The following is an 18,308-nucleotide window of genomic DNA, read 5'->3' as shown; positions in this document are numbered from 1 at the left end:
ATGCCTTTCATTGGAGAATTTAACCCACTTACATTTAAGTTGTTTTTAAATTGTTTATAAGGAATGCCTAACTTTTGTTGTTTTGCAATTTGTTCTCTGTATGTATTGTAACTATTGTTCTTTATGTCCTCTGTTACTGACTTCTTTTGTGTTTTGTTGATTTGATTTCTTTGTAGTGAACTCTTTTGATTTTCTTCCTTCTATATATTTTTAAGATTTTTTTGTGTGTGTGTGGCTGACATGGAGATTATACTTAACATCTTAAATGTAGAGCAATCTAGTTAGAATTGATACCAACCTAACTTCAAGGGCATACAAAAACCCTGCTCTTACATGTTTTGCTTGTAAACCCCTCCCCCCTTTTATGTTGTTATGGTCACACATTACATCTTTATGCATTTTATGCATTTTAACATAGATTTATAATTATTTTTTCTACATTCTTCTTTAAATCACATGAAATAAAAAGAGGGGCTACAAACCAAAAATAAAATTACACTGACTTTTGTATTTACTTATTTAGTTATCTTTACTGAAGTTCTTTATCTCTTCTTATGGCTTCCAGCTACTGTCTGGCATATTTTTGCTCAGCTTACAGGACTCAGAGTGCATTTCTTCTCTATTAGTAACTAACTCCATCAGCTTTTGGGTATCTGAAAATGTCTTAATTTCTCTTTCATTTTTAAAGGATTATTTTGTTCTATATAGAATTGTTGATTGACAGATTTTTCTTTCAGCACTTTAAGAGTATCATCCCCCTCCCTTCTCCATGCCTCCATGGTTTCTAATGAGAAATATACTTGTAATCTTACTGCAAATTCCTTGTCCATGATGAGTTGCTTTTCTCTTGCTGCTTTCAAGATATTCTGTTTTGTTCCTTGGCTTTTAACAATTTCATTACAATGTGCCTTGGTGTGGACTTCTTTGCATTATCTTTTGGAGACTGATAAGCTTCCTAAATCTGTAGATTCCTATCTTTTTTCAAATTTGGGAAGTTTTTGGCTTTTATTTTGTCAAATATTCTAACATGTTCTCTCCTCTCCTGAGGTTCCTATTATGTATATTTTGGTGTTCTTAATGGTGTCCCACAGGTCTTAAGCTCTGCTTCTCTTATTTTTTTCTTTCTGCTCTTCAAAATGATACTTTAATTGACTAATCTTCAAGTTCACTTACTTTTCTGCCTGCTCAAATTTGCTATTAAAACTCTAGTGAGTTTTTTATTTCTGTCATTATACTTTCCTGCTCCAGAATTTCTGATTTTCATGATATCTATGTATCCCTTCATTGATATTTTGTATTTGCTCATACATCATCCTCCTGGTTTCCTTTGGCTCTTTGAAAGTATTTAAGATAGTCAGTTTAAAGTCTTTGTCTAGTAAGTCCAAAGTCTGTTCTTCCTCATTTCTGTTCATTTCTCCTGTGAAAGGGCCATATTTTCTTGCTTCCTTACATGCTTCATCATTTTGTTAAAACTAGACATTTTGAATATTACAATGCAATAACTCCTGAAATCAGATTTTTCTTTCTCCTCAGGGTTTGCTTTTCTTTCTTGCTATAGACTGTAGCTGTTTGTTAAGTGAGTTATCTAAACCGTTTTTGTAAAGCAAAGTTTGTTTTTTGTCATGTGTGGTTTCTGAAGTTTCTGTTCCTTTACCTTGCACTCAGCTAGTGTTTAGACAAATATTTCTTTGAATGAGAGAGTGAGATAAAGAGAGAGAGGGGAAGGAGAAGGGGAAGAGGAAGGGAAAAGGAAAAGGAAAGAGAAAGAGAAAGGAGGAGAAGTCAAAGAAATGAAATATAAAGAATAAGAAACTCCTCAAATCAATAACAAAAAACCTCATCTAAACTTTGCAAATTGGCCCTGTGCTTGAGTACCCCCCCAACATTTAGTTAGGCTGTTTACAATTCTCTCTTAGCCTTCACTTCGTCATGCTTGCACTGAGCCTAGAGATCACCTAGAGGTGTTGGTTTAGGGTCTTCTTAGACTTTTTCTGCACATGCATCCTGCCCTGGACATATGTGTTGCTTTTTAAAAAATTCCTAAGTATTCACAGGGAATTTTGAATGGTTATTTTCCCATAGAAACTCTTTCCCTAACTTTTCCTCCCAGGCTTTGGCACTCTACTGTTTGTCTCAACTGTAATCTTTTGTCCCAGGCAGCTGCAGGTTGTTTGATGCCTCACAATGTTTTTGAGGAATGCCCACTGCTTTTCCACTCTGAGTGAGTTCTGAGTTAGGCAAAACAAAGACAAATATGTTCGATCAGTCTTTCCGGTATCCTCCAAGCAGATTAAAATAGATAAACACCATTCTTCTAAAATAATGTCTTCTCTGCTCCTTCTAGAGCTAGGGATGAGAGTTCCATATGTGGACTGCTATCTTCAAGACTGCCACTGAACTGGGGACAGAATAGGTCTAGGGCAAGTTGAAATGCCACAAAGTTTTCCTACCATTTTTAAGTTGCCTTTTCCTTCATTCAGCATTCATTTGGATGCTGTAGGGCTCTGTTTAATAACTGGAGTTCTGACAAAGTTTCTTCTGACAGTCTGCATGAGTGTGTGTGTGTGTGTGTGTGTGTGTGTGTGTGTGTAAAGACAGTGTTTGGATTTGCCTACTCTGCCATTTTTGCTGACCTCACTCTCTGCATTATATGTTGCTTCCTTTGCATATTGTCTTTCCATCATCTCTTTGCTCTGCTGAACATCACCCTAGCTCTTTCTTTCCAAAATATTACTGATATAAATAGGTTTGTAATAAACTTTAAGGATAAATAAAAATTTAAGGTTTGGTCAGAGTTTATATTGTAACACAACACTTCACAGTAGTAAATAACCATATTGAGTGGTTATTTCTATTTCTACTCTTTAATATACCTTGGTTATTAATACAGCAGCCAATCCCTCTGTGTTCTGGTTTTATCTCCCAGAGAAACCTGAGTCCCCTTATCTCTATGTCAGGGCAATAAAACCAGAATTCTCACTTCACTATTCAGAACAACCTAAGTCTATCCTATTGCCAGTTCACTCCTGCCATCGATATAATCCACTTTCAAATAAATCCATCAAAAAGTTTTGATATAAAAGGGATGGGACTTTTTATTCCTTAGAGGGAAATCTGGTCCTAGCTTTCAAAATAACAAAAATTTCTCCCAGATGTGTGTATTTTATTTCATTTAGAAAATGTAGACACATTTTAAAACTTCTTTGAACACATTTATGTTGTCTCTATGGCAACTTCCATTTAAAAATGGTTATTTCAAAAAACTGAGGTTTGCTGGAAGGGGTGGTGGGAGGGTTAGGGTGGCCAGATGCTGGGGAGGGTATGTGCTATGCTGAGTGCTGTGAATTATGTAAGACTGATGATTCACAGACCTGTGCCCCTGAAACAAATAGTACATTATATGCTAATAAAAAATGGTTATCTCTCGGGGGGGGGTTAAAAAATGGTTATCTCTCAGTATTCCATTTTCTTTTCTAAACTAATATTATAACTAATATTTTTCTTTTATAAACTAATATTTTATAAACTAATATTCCTAAAAAATTCTGTTTTTTAAAGGAAAGAAGACAACTTTATTATTGAATGATTATTCAGTTAAAGAGGCTCTTCCCTTTCTATAAGTGAATAATACTCTTTTCTTTTGTTTTTGTTCTGGGAATCAAAAATGTGGCTGACATGTCTTTTCCTCAAAAATAAATTTTTCCTATTCCAAAGTAATACATGTTTATTTGGTATTTTAAAAAATGAATAACAAATAAAACAGAATTTCTTAATTCTGAAAATTCACATTTTCAGAATTTCATATATTTGTATATAAAACAGAAAATAAAAATCACTAGTAATCGCATTACCTGAGATACCAACTGGTATCTGTTTGATATATACCCTCCAGGAACTTTTAAATTGCTGTTTACATGAGCAGCTATATGTGTGTATTTGTGTGTGTGTGTGTGTGTGTGTGTGTGTGCATGCACACGTGTGCATATGTACACATACACATGGATATGTAAATGTATGTATATTTTCTTCTTTAACACAAGTAAGATTTTAGTAAGGCTTTTTTCTCAACAAATATAAAATGCATCATTTTAATAGCTACATGATAGTTCCTTTATAGATGTACAATAATTTAATCAATTTCTTTTCAATGAACACTTAATTTATTTCCATTTGTTCTCTGTTACAAGCACTGCATATATATATTTTAGAAGTTACAGGAAACTTAAAATCAGTAATTCTCATTTCTTAGTTTTCTTTAAATATTTGCTTCTCTAAGCTAGCATTAAGACAGTTTTGTAATCCTGTTTCAAAATGATTTGACCACAAAAGTAGCCAATCATCAATAGTTATCTAAGATAACTTAAGCCTATCTAACCTTAATAGATGACCTTCCAACCTGGCTATAATCTGTCATTCCAGTTTTGACTACCCAAGTTCCCCACAAAGTTTCCATTCTAATCAAATGAATTTATTCACCTGGAGGAGACTAGGGCTTTACCAATCTTCTACTGTAACACTTCCTGCTTTTCCAGGCTGAAAAGCATGCAAATCACTTTGTTTTTCTACAGTAATCCAGAATTATGAATTCAGCTGAAATCCCACTTGGTCCATAAACTCTTCATGACCTCTCAGCAGGAAGGGATTTTTCCTCTCATTAAAGTCCCTTGACACATGATATTTGTAACATTTTTAGCAATTAAATGTCTTTCAAAAGTTCCTTCTCAAAGGTTATTTCAATCTTATTATTTCCTCGTTGTCATGTTTGTCATTTTTCTACAACTGTACAAAGGGCTATTTGGAGGTCAGACATGATTTTTGCCCAGCACTACACCTTGCATGTAGAAGGAGTTTGGTAGATATTTTTTTGATTTAATATAATTACTATAAATTACAGACCTATATTAGTAAAATTCTCATTCAGTTCAATTTCTATGTACAGATAAGAGCACATGAAAAAAGCAATTTTTTAAAGCTCTTTCATCAAGATATTAACATAAAATCTTTGTTACTGACTATATACTGTGGATGTTGGTATCTGAACGATGTAATCTCTAAGTCAAAATAATATCCTTAAGGTTTTTTTTTTTACTTTTTATCTTATTTATTTATTTTTTTTAAATTCAATTAACACATAGTATATTGTTTCAGAGGTAGAGTTCAGTGATTCATCAGTTACATATAACAGCCAGTGCTCATTATATCAAGTGCCATCCTTAATGCCCGTCACCCAGTTACCCCATCCCCCCACCCACCTACCCTCCATCAACCTTCAGTTTGTTTCCTATAGTTAAGAGTCTCTTACGGGTTGTCTCCCTCTCTGACTTCCTCTTATTTTATTTTTTCATCACTTCCCCCATGTCTTTAACACCTTATTTACATTTTGATAATATTTTTTAAAAACTAATTAAAATAGTCTACATAAATATTGAGTTACTTACCTTGCAAAAACTTAGGCAGAAGCACAAATGTAACAAAATAACATGAGCAAGCTTCATGTTGGAGACTCAGTGTCTGTCTCTCTTCTTTACCCTGGGTAGTCTTTCAAAATTTAATTTTTAACCGTTGGAAAAACATTTCAGAAAGAGCAAGCGTCCTAAAGTGCTTTGTACTTTTGAACTCAGAGAATTTGGCTAAAATCCAGAGTTTTACCGTAACTGAAACCACAAAAGACCTTCCCAGTTAATAGCTGAGGGAGGTGACCAATAGGGAGTATGTTTCCTCCAGAGGAAACTGATTTCCCCACTTTGTTACTAGATAATGCCTCAATTCTGTTTTCTAGGGAAGACAGAAACTACAATGGGAGAAAATTTATGTTTTTGGTAAAATAAAATAATGGTTTTTCCCTTAAGGTTGAAGAACAGGAGATAAGAAGTAAAAGTACATTGCATTGAAGGCTGTGATGAATACATTTTAATCCTCAACAAAACAGTTCCCTTACCATGCATCAGTTACGCTGGGATCAAATGATATCCTCGGAGCACAGAAAACCTTGTGAGGGCCTGAAGGATCTGATACTTAGTTGCCATCAGAAGAAGTGTCGGCTGATCATACTTTTCACAGCTAGGGCAGTGAAACCTTCCATGAAGTGGGATCTGGGAAACTCATCTTTTTGTCTTTCGGAGTCCACCATTTGTACATCTATTTATGTCTACTTTTCATAATATGCTCCAAGAGTGGCTCCTTTAAAATTGCAGGAGGCCTTGCGGGAACATTTAGAAGAGGGAAATGGTAAGAAAAACTACAGCTCCGGCCCTTGTAGTGGGTCTGGAGGCTGCAGTTCATACTCATCCTCTGTCTCTTTCCTATCCATTACAGATTCCTCTCACTCTGAACTTTGTCTCTGCCAGCCTCAGCTGTTCACCTAATGTCACGACTCCCAAACTTCCTGGAGCCCCTGGTTACATTTCCTTCTCAGACCATAATTGCTGTTTTTATCCTTTAACTGTCACAAGAGGCACCCACGGAGCTCATACGGTTCCATCCATACTACTCCCTTCCCTCATTACAGCCCCTACTTCCTCCAAATGAGCAGGGTCAGTTATACCTGTCAACATGGCAACTCCTCTTCTTTCCTGCTGGTCCCCAGACACAAGAAGCCCAATCAACGTGCGCGAGGCAGAAGGCTTAGCTTATAATTCATTGGGTTTCTTGCTGTGCCTCCTGGCAAAAGGATGCTTCCTTTGGGGAACAGGAGCCCTAAGGCCGCAAAGTCTCCAGTTGCAGAGACAGGAAGCACCAAGCTCCCAGTTAGTCACTGAGAGTGACAGTATGTGTGGTCATTTCTGCTTCTATTCCTCAGCTCCCAGATCTCCATCTTCTTTCTATTGGTGATACAATGCTAAATGAAGGTTTTTCATTCAGTGCATGTATTGCTTGCTGGAAGACAGCTCCTGGTTCTCAGAGTATTGCCTTTAAATAGCACCTCATTTCTGCATTTGGTGGGCTGTTCCAAGGCTCCATAAGGCTGTCAGTTTTCATGTGGGGCAGTATGTGACATGACCAGTGAATCCCATGGTCAGTCACCCACTCTCACATCTCCTTTGCTGTCAGGTGGGTCCTCTTGTCTGACAGGATGTTGGAAGATTAAGTACGCTGAAATCCTTTGGATTATGACTCCAGCTAAGGCCTTGCAGGCAAGAAAGGCACAACATAACCTAGAATATGTGTCCATTTCTCTGAGAATGTACCGCTGGCCCTTTTAAAGTTGAAAGGACAAACTGTGTCAGTTTACCAATGAGTACTAGTTGGTATCCCTGATGAATTGTGCCATCATGGGGACTCAGCATTAGTCTATGTTGCTTTCAGATTGGACAGTTGTTGATGGCATCAGCCAAGTTATTCTTAGGGGGCCCATGATATTGGCCTCACAGCTAGCCTCTATTTCCACTACTATAGCCACTCTATTCTGGTGCCCATTGCGCTAGCACTGGGGTGGCTGCTGACACTGGCTGATACCAATTGGCTGAGTCATTTTGTTCGTTATTTAGTATCTTTTCTCTGGTGGCCATTCCCTAGTGGGTATTAACATGTGATACAAATATTTCTATACTTCATTCCCACTCTTATATGTACATCCACATGTTTCTACCCCAGATCTTCTTGTTCTTAATCCTTGAATACTTTTTATTCTAAAAAAAAAAAGATGGTCAGGCCATCACTATTGCCTGTGATTCCATATACAGTCTAGTTTTAGGCCACTAAGTTTCCCACACAAAGTGGGTGACCAGGTATATCATCTGAAGCTCTGCCCATCGTGAAGACTTTCCCTTACCAGTGTCTTCTAAAACCACTCCTAAGTTTGGCTATATTGTGGCTGATGTCTGTTTTCAGCTTGTACCTACATACTGCGCCAACCCCTCTGTAAACCAAACACGGTTTTCCCCTCCTCCTGGTCGTACCATATTCCTTATAGAGCCATAGGTGTGAGCTGAGGGAAGGACTTGGATTAGGTGGGCGGGGGCAATATCTGAGCTACCAGCTGATGGGGTTTGCTAGTGCCCTTGGTCTGGTTTGTATTTGGGTCTGGATGTAACACTTCCATTTTATAATACATTTTTGCTAGACCTGCTCAACTGTATATTTGGTGGGTCTGTTAGTACCCGGCTCATAATGGGCATTTCTGGTCACATGGCAATATAGTGTCCAATGTTCAGTAATTCCAGATTTACCAAGGTCCAGTAGCGCACAGTTGTTCCTCAAAAAGAGTGTATTTCTCTGCTGCAATAATTCATGGCTTTGCTCCAGAACCCCAGGGTTCTCTATTGTAATTCTCTCAATGCTCTTTCTCAAACATTATGCAATGTTTTTTTTCCCACCGCTGACAATTCTAACATCATTGGTTCTGTCAAATCAGTGCAGAACTCCTTCCGGCTCTGGCAGCCTGAGCAGTATTCCTGTGTTTTGTGGTTCCTTCTTTGTGAAATGCAGTTCAAGATGAAATAATTTGTCTTTTAATTTAGAGAAGATATCCTGGCAGGTTTCTAAGCACTGGTTTATTGATGTGCCAGGCCTGGTCTCCTGCCCTCTGGAATATATGTGTCTTATCAACGCATTCAGCATGCTAGCCATCTCTTGCTTACCTGCTCTGATCAACATAATTTCATCAATGTGATGGAACTATGTGATGTTCTACAGGAAGTCTGGATCATCCAGATCTCCTCAGACTTTATTACGCTGGAGGATGGGAGATAAGATCTATGGAAAAACTATAATGTACGTTGTTGCTCATCCCCTATGAACGAGAACTGTTATGATCTTCTTTTCCATTTAAAATACAGTAGTTCAAGTTCTCCTGAGCAAATTCTTATTGCTACACTTTATAATATTGCTAAAACCAGAATCAAGGTTCTTATCTCTAAAAGAAATTCAACTGAAACAAGTATTAAACCTTAGGTAAGGGGTGATTTCTAAGCTTAGAAAGAAGAGAAGAAAACAACAACATGGAATGCCCGGGTGGCTCAGTCGGTTAAGCGTGGAGTCCCACATCCAGCTTCTTGCTCAGCAGGGAGCATGCCGCTCCCTCTGCCTGCCACTCCCCCTGCTGTGCTCTCTCCCTCTCTCTCTGACAGATAAATAGAATTTAAAAAATTAAATTAATTAAATAAAAAAAACAACAGAAAAGACAAATATCCAAATTACATACAAATTTTTTACAACAATAAAATCACTGAAATAAAGTGAAAACTAAGCATACAACTCAGGATAGCATTAAGAGAATAAAATGAATCAAAAGTGATAGAAAGGAAATAATGAAGAAATAAGCAATAGCAAAGAAACCAGAAAGTAAAAAAGTAATAGATCTGACACAGAAGCCAATGAATCATTTTGAGAAATTAAAATAAGAGAGAGAGTAAAACAATTTTAGAGGAATACTATAGTGGAAATGTTTATAATTAAGTATTCATTTATATGCAATGATCCTAAATAAAATATTAACAAATTTTAAATTATAAACCACTGTATATTAAAAACAATATAATGACCAAGTGGGGAGCATGAAAGAAATTTACAGGGATAATCAACATTAGGATATCTATTAATGTAATTCAGTATATTAAAATCTTTAATTAATTAAAATAATAGATTAAATAAGATAGCTGTATAATTATATCATAAGATATCGAAAAGGTGTTTGAAATGAGTTTAACATAAATTCTTAATTTTTGAAAAATGATAACAAATATCATTAACCTGATAAAAGGTAGAAACCAACAGTAAACACCATATACTATGGTGAAACACTAGAGGCAAACTCAGAAAAATCAAAGATGCTGTATTTCAATACTGTGGTTGTTGGAGGCAATAAATATGAAAAAAACATAAATATTAGAGCAGAAGAGACAAAATTGCCATTATTTGCAAACGAAATGACTGTCTACTTAGATAAAAGTACTTGAAAAAGTATCAGACCTAATATCAAAGTTATTAAAATGACTGGATACAAAATCAATAGGAGAAAATAATTTTCCTATATGTCAGCAATTAAAAAGGAAAGGTAATAGATGGTTCATGTGTGACATTCTGTATAGTTAGTTTTTATCTCTTCCCTCCTAACATGTCAGTGGGAATAAATATAAAAATAAAAATAATTCCAGGGCATCTGGGTGGCTCAGTCAGTTAAGTGTCTGCCATTGGCTCAGGTCATGATCTCAGGGTCCTGGGATCCAGCCCTGCATTGGGTTCCCTACTCAGTGGGGAGTTTGCTTCTCCCTCTCCCTCCAATCCTCCTCCTCACTTGTGCTGTCTCTCTCTCTCTGTCTCAAATAAATTTTAAAAAATCTTTTTTTAAAAATAAAAAATAAAATAATTCCATTGCACCATCAAAAACTGAAAAGCCATTCCATCAATAGGACATAAACAGTGAAGAATTACTGAAGATGTACAATAGAGATGAAAAGATTAACTGCAAAACCTAACAAAGTCTAAGAAATGTCATATAGGGGCGCCTGGGTGGCTCAGTGGGTTAAATCCTCTGCCTTCGGCCCAGGTCATGATCCCAGGGTCCTGGGATCGAGCCCCGCATCGGGCTCTCTGCTCAGTGGGGGGCCTGCTTCCTTCTCTCTCTCTGCCTGCCTCTCTGGCTACTTGTGATCTCTGTCTGTGAAATAAATAAATAAAATCTTAAAAAAAAAAAAAAAGAAATGTCATATATATGACAATGACACATCCAGAATAAGGGAGACCACAAAGTAAATAGAGATAGTGGAAATCTGAGAGAAGTGATGCTCTAGGTGGTCAATTAAAGAAAGGTCAGAATAGTTGAACTAGTACCCCATTAGAATAGTTGAACTAGTACCCCATTCTTTTTTTATTTTATTTTATTTTTAAGTAATCTCTATACTCAATGTGGGGCTCCAACTCAAAACCCCAAGACCAAGAGTTGTATGCTCTACCAACTGAGCCAGCCAGGTGCCCTGAGCAAGTACCCCATACTTGGGGCAACTTACTTTATCATTTGCTCCAGGATAAAGTCTACAGAAGGCTCTCTGCCCATCATGTTCTAACTTAGTACTTCCTGAGTGGGTAGTGGGGCAGGAGAAGCAAGAAGCATTCCAGGTATATACAACTTCATGGGGTTCAGAAAACCTCTGCATTTGAAAAATAAGCTGTAGGCAAGTTCTGGAGACCTCAAATCCCACCCTATCCCTCTCCTGAACAATCATCCACAGAGATCCTAATAAGGATCTACACAACCAGAATATACAGCACAAGAAAAAGGAAAAGATCAACCTCATTTAAGACTATAGATGCAAAAATTCCAAATAAAATATCAGCAAATTGATATAAACAAAATCTTAAATAGGATTCAGCAGTCTGTAAATAATAACATCAACACTTGACAACTATTTTATGCACATATACACACACATCAACACACATATGTCTGTAGGTTCAAGTAAATAAGTAATTAGGTTAATGTCATAATTAAAGGGTAGAAGAGGAACAAGTTTGAATTCAAAGAAGCAAGAACATTGTAGTCTTAACTTTGGATTGAAAATGTCAGTGTGGAAGATGGAGGAGTAGCAGACTGAAATGACATCAGGTCACAGGAGTTCAGCTAGATAGTTATCAAACCATTCTGAACACCTACAAACTCAACAGGAGATCGAAGAGAAGAGCAGCAATTCTAGGAACAGAAAATCGATCACATTCTGAAAGGCAGGACATGCAGAGAAGTGAATCTGAAGTGATAGAAAGATAGACCATGGGGGGAGGGGCCAGCTCCTCGCAAGCGGTGGAGCAATGGAGCACAAAATCAGAACTTTAGATGTCTGCTCCACTGAGGGACATTGCTCCAGAGGCTAAGTGGGGGTGGGGCACTCGCAGGTACAGTGTAGTCTCAGGTCCCATGGGGTCATAGAAGGATCGGGGGTGTCTGAGTGTAGCAGAGCTCACAGGTATCAGAGCAGGGAAGCCGACTATAGGAACTGAGCTGAGGAGTGAGCTCTCCACTTGGGGTTACCTTAAACTGTGATCTGTGGCACAGTCGGACCACTGCTCTTTGAGCAGAGACCCCACAAGTGGCAGATCCAGGTAGACCCACCTTCCTCCACCAGAAGAGCAGCATAGCAGGAATCTGCTGGGTTTGGACTCCAAACAGGGCTCTGCGTAAGAGACAGAAATGCTTGGTCACAGGCTGGATGAGCACAGAGCATGGCAGGAGACCATGGAGACGGGAGTGATTGACTGCTTTTCTCCAAGGGCGCACTGAGGAGTGGGGCCTGGAGCTCTCCGCTCCTCTGGGCTGGAGATTGGGAGGCCACCATTTTCATTCCCATCCTCCAGAGCTGTACGGAAAGTGTTCAGGGAATAAAAACTCCCGAGAGCAAACTCGAGCAGATTTCTTAGCCTGGCCCCTGGCAAGGATGGTACAATTCCACCTCAGGCAAAGACATTTGAGAATCATTACAACAGGCCCCTCTCCCAGAGGATCAGCAAGAACATCCAGTCAAGACCAAGCTCACGGATCAAGGAGAACTGTGGAACTCCAGAGATAGGTAAAAGCAATGCATGGAATTCATGGCTTTCTCCCCATGATCCTTTAGTCTTGCAAAATTAATTAAATTTTGTAAATTTTATTTTTTTATTCTAACTTTTTAAACTTTCCATCTTTCCTCTTTTAATGTTTTTTAACTAGTTTATCTTAACAATATTTTTCTTTTCTTTTTTTTTTTCATTTTTTATTTGACAGAGAGAGAGAGATCACAAGTAGGCAGAGAGGCAGGCAGATAGAGAGGAGAAAGCAGGCTCCCCACCAAGCACAGCCCTGATGTGGGGCTCGGTCCCAGGACCCTGAGACCATGACCCAAGCCTAAGGCAGAGGCCCGACCCACTGAGCAACCCAGGTGCCCCTTAACAATACCATTCTAAAAAAAGTCTTTTTAAACTTTCATTATTATAGTCATATTTTATCCTTCATTGTATTTAACCTTATTTTTTGTATACATATAGGGTATTTTTTTCTTTCTGAAAATTTTAGGATACAATTTCTACTAATAGATCAAAATATACCCTAAATTTAGCAAGGGCTTTAGTTCTAGTCTCCAGCCTGAGCACATTCTCTCCCCACCCCCCATTTTTTTTCCTTCTTTCTTTTTCCAACCAACTTATCAATTCCTTTTTTAGAATTTTTTATAAAAGTTTTCATCTTTACAGTCATATCCATCCCTTCATGGTGTTTACCCTTACTTTTGTGTATATATATATATATATATATAAATTTTTTATTCTTTAAAATTTTGGGAGGTAGTTTCTTCTAAGAGACCAAAATACACCCAAAATCAAGTGGGTGGCTCTGTTCTATTCACCAGTCATATATATATATATATATATATATATATATATATTTTTTTTTTTTCTTTTTACCCTTCTTTTTACACTCTTTTACCCTTTTTAACCTCTTTCTTCTCCCCCCAGTTTGGGGTCTATTCTGATTTGGCTAGCGTACATTTTTCTGGGGTCTTTGGAACCCTTTTAGTATTTTATTTGCTCCTTCGTATATTCTTATCTGGATAAAATGACAAGGCAGGAAAAACTCACCACAAAAAAAAGAACAAGGGGCAGTATCAATAGCTAAGGACCTAATCAATACAGACATTGGTAATATGTCAGATCTAGAGTTCAGAATGACAATTCTCAAGGTGCTAGCTGGGCTCAAAAAAGGCAGAGGATATTAGAGAAACAGTGTCTGGAGAGAAATAAAAGAACTAAAATCTAATCAAGCTGAAATAAAGGAATTAATGAGGTGCAATCAAGAATGGAGGCTCTTACTGCTAGGATAAATGAGGCATGTGAGAGAATTAGTGATATAGAAGACCAAATGACGGGAATAAAGAAGCTGAACAAAAGAGAAACAAACAACTACTGGACCACGAGGGGAGAATTCAAGAGATAAGTGGTACTGTAAGATGAAACAATGGAGCAAATTATAATAGGGCATTTCCCTAATATGGCAAAAGGAACAAGCATCAAAATACAGGAGGCACAGAAAATCCCCCTCAAAATTAAAAAAAAAAAAAATTGGTCCAAACCCTGTCATCTAATAGTAAAACTTACTAGTCTCAGTGACAAAGAGAAAATCCTGAAAGCAGCTTGGGACAAGAAGTCTGTAACATACAATGGAAGAAATCTTAGATTGGCAGCAGACTTATCCACAGAGACCTGGCAGGCCAGAAAGAACTGGCATGATATATACAGAGCATTGAATGAGAAAAATATACAGCCAAGAATACTATATCCAGCTAGGCTATCATTGAAAATAGAAGGAGAGATAAAAAGCTTCCAGGACAAACAAAAATTAAAAGAATTTGCAAATACCAAGCCAGCCCTTGAGGAAATATTGAAAGATGTCCTCTAAGCAAAGAGAGAGCCTAAAAGTAGTAGATCAGAAAGGAACAGAGACAATATACAGTGATGGTCACCTTCCAGGCAATATAATGGCACTAAGTTCATATCATTCAATAGTTACCCTGAATGTAAATGGGCTCAATACCCCAATCAAAAGACACAGGGTATCGGAATGGATAAAAAACCAAAATCCATCAATACGCTGTCTGCAAGAAACTCATTTTAGACCCAAAGACACCTCCAGATTTAAAGTGAGGGGGTGGAAAACAATTTACCATGCTAATGGACATCAAAAGAAAGCTAGAGTGGCAATCCTTATACCAGAGAAATTAGATTTTAAGCCAAAGACCATTATAAGAGATGACAAAGGACACTATATCATACTCAAAGGATCTGTCCAACAAGAAGATCTAACAATTTTAAATATCTATGCCCCCAAACATGGGAACAGCCAACTATACAATCCAGTTAATAACAAAATCAAAGAAAAACATTGACAATAATACAATAATAGTAGGGGACGTTAACATCCCCTTCACTAAAATGGACAGATCATCCAAGCAAAAGATCAACAAGGAAATAAAGGCCTTAAATGACACACTGGACCAGATGGACATCACAGATATATTCAGAACATTTCATCCCAAGCAATAGAATGCACATAATTCTCTAGTGCACATGGAACATTCTCCAGAATAGATAACATCCTGGGTCACAAATCAGGTCTCCACTGGTACCAAAACACTGGGATCATTCCTTGCATATTTTCAGACCACAATGCTCTGAAGCTAGAACTCAATCACAAGAGGAAAGTTGGAAAGAACTCAAATACGTGGAGGCTAAAGAGCATCCTACTAAAGAATGAATGGTTCACCAGAAAATTAAAGAAGACTTGAAAAAATTCATAGAAACAAATGATAATGAAAACACAACTGTTCAAAATCATTGGGACACAGCAAAGGCAGTCCTGAGAGGAAAATATATAGCAGTACAAGCCTTTCTCAAGAAACAAGAAAGGTCTCAAATACACAACCTAACCCAACACCTAAAGGAGCTGGAGAAAGAACAGCAAAGAAAACCTAAACCCAGCAAGAGAAGGGAAATATTAAAGATCAGAGCAGAAATCAATGAAATAGAAACCAAAAGAACAGTACAATAGATCATTGAAACTAGGAGCTCGTTCTCTGAAAGAATGAATAAGATTGATATTTATCAATATTGGCCAGAATTATTAAAAAGAAAAGAGAAAGAACCCAAATAAATAAAATCATGAATGACAGAGATCACAACCAACACCAAAGAAATACAAACAGTTATAAGACAACATTATAAGCAACCATACGCCAGCAAATTTGACAATCTGGAAGAAATGGATACATTCCTAGGTAGAGACATAAACTACCAAACCTGAACAGAGAAGAAATAGAAAACCTGAACAGACCCATAACCAGTAAGAAGATTGAAACAGTCATCAAAAATCTCCCAAAAAAGAAGAGCCCAGGGCCAGACAGCTTCCCAGGGGAATTCTACCAACATTTAAAAAAGAACTAATACCTATTCTCCTGAAACTGTTCCAAAAAATAGAAATGGAAGGAAAACTTCCAAACTCATTTTATGAGGCCAGCACTGCCTTGATCCCAAAACCAGACAAAGATCCCATCAAAAAGGAGAATTACAGACAAATATCCTTGATGAACACGGATGTGAAAATTCTCACCAAAATACTACCCAATAGGATCCAACAGTACATTAAAAGGATTATTCACCATGACCAAGTGAGATTTATTCCAGGGCTGCAAGGTTGGTTAAACATCCGCAAATCAATAAATGTGATACAATACATTAATAAAAGAAAGAAAAAGAATCATATGATACTCTCAATAGATGCTGAAAAAGCATTTGACAAAGTACAGCATCCCTTCCTGATCAAAACTCTTCAAAGTGTAGGGATAGAGGGCACATATCTCAATATCACCAAAGCCATCTATGAAAAACCCACCGCAGATACCATTCTCAATGGAGAAAAACTGAGAGCGTTTCCACTAAGGTCAGGAACATGGCAGGGATGTCCATTATCAGCACTGCTATTCAACATAGTACTAGAAGTCCTAGCCTCAGCAATCAGACAACTAAAAGAAATAAAAGGCATCTGAATCAGCAAAGAAGAAGTCAAATTCTCACTCGTTGCAGATGATATGATACTTTACATGGAAAACACAAAAGACTCCACTCCAAATCTGCTAGAACTTGTACAGGAATCCAGTAAAGTGTCAGGATAGAAAATCAATGCACAGAAATCAATTGCATTTCTACACACCAACAACAAGACCGAAGAAAGAGAAATTAAGGAGTCAGTCCCATTTACAATTGCACCCAAAACCGTAAGATACCTAGGAATAGACCTAACCAAAGAGGAAAAGAATCTGTACTCAGAAAACTATAAAGTACTCATGAAAGAAATTGAGGAAGACACAAAGAAATGGAAAAGCATTCCATGCTCATAGATTGGAAGAAAAAATATTGTGAAAATGTCTCTGCTACCTAAAGCAATCTACACATTTAATGCAATCCCTATCAAAATACCATCCACTTTTTTTCAAAGAAATGGAACAAATAATCCTAAAATTTATATGGAACCAGAAAAGACCTCGAATAGCCAGAGAAATATTGAAAAGGAAAGCCAAAGTTTGTGGCATCACAATTCCAGACTTCAAGCTCTATTACGAAGCTGTCATCATCAAGACAGTATGGTACTGGCACAAAAACAGACACATAGATCAATGGAACAGAATAGAGAGCCCAGAAATAGACCCTCAACTCTATGGTCAACTAATCTTCAACAAAGCAGGAAAGAATGTCCAATGGAAAAAAGACAGTCTCTTCAACAAATGGTGTTGGGAAAATTGGAAAGCCACATGTAGAAAAATGAAACTGGACCCATTTCCTTACACCACACATGAAAATAGACTCAAAATGGATAAAGGACCTCAATGTGAGAAAGGAATCCATCAAAATCCTTGAGGAGAACACAGGCAGCAACCTCTTCCACCTCAGCCACAGCTTCTTCTTCCTAGGAATATCGCTAAAGGCAAGGGAAGCAAGAGCAAAAATAAACTATTGGTACTTCATCAAGATCAAAAGCTTTTGCACAACAAAGGAAACAGTTAACAAAACCAAAAGACAACTGACAGAATGGGAGAAGATATTTGCAAATGACATATCAGATAAAGGGCTAGTGTCCAAAATCTATAAAGAACTTAGCAAACTCAACACCCAAGAACAAATAATGCAATCAAGAAATGGGCAGAGGACATGAACAGACATTTCTGCAACGAAGACATCCAGATGGCCAACAGACACATGAAAAAGTGCTCCACATCACTCGGCATCAGGGAAATACAAATCAAAACCACAATGAGATACCATCCCACACCAGTCATAATGGCTAAAATTAACAAGTCGGCAAACGACAGATGCTGGCAAGGATGTGGAGAGAGGAGAACCCTCCTACACTGTTGGTGGGCATGCAAGCTGGTGCAACCACTCTGGAAAACAGCATGGGGGTTCCTCAAAAATTTGAAAATGGAGCTACCCTATGACCCAGCAATTGCACTACTGTGTATTTACCCTAAAGATACAAATTGTAGTGATCCACAGGGTCTCGTGCACCCGAATGTTTATAGCAGCAATGTCCACAATAGCCAAACTATGGAACGAACCTAGATGTCCATCAACAGACGAATGGATAAAGAAGATATGGTGTATATATATATATATATATATATATATATATATAATGGAATATTATGCAGCCATCAAAAGAAATGAAACCTTGCCATTTGCAAAGATGTGGATGGAACTAGAGGGCATTAAGCTGATCTAAATAAGTCAATCAGAAAAGGACAATTATCATATGATCTCTCTGATATGAGGAATTTGAGAGGCAGAATGGGGGGTTTGAT

At 37.5% G+C, this 18,308-nt stretch overlaps 1 protein-coding gene across 1 annotated transcript in view; it reads right to left on the bottom strand.

Annotated features, from left to right (window-relative positions):
* CFI (complement factor I) overlaps positions 1 to 5,593 on the bottom strand; it is a 50,419-nt gene extending 44,826 nt beyond the window's left edge. The window contains exon 1 of the mRNA XM_045998198.1: positions 5,439 to 5,593. Within this exon, the coding sequence (XP_045854154.1) occupies positions 5,439 to 5,495 (57 nt within the window). The 5' untranslated portion in view covers positions 5,496 to 5,593. The remainder of the gene's footprint in view (positions 1 to 5,438) is intronic.
* Between the last annotated feature and the right edge of the window lie 12,715 nt (positions 5,594 to 18,308).

Source organism: Meles meles, chromosome 2 (assembly GCF_922984935.1).
Source record: "Meles meles chromosome 2, mMelMel3.1 paternal haplotype, whole genome shotgun sequence".
Lineage (NCBI taxonomy): Eukaryota > Metazoa > Chordata > Mammalia > Carnivora > Mustelidae > Meles > Meles meles.
Note: the sequence above shows the minus strand (reverse complement) of the source record. Positions and strands in the feature narration are given on the sequence as shown.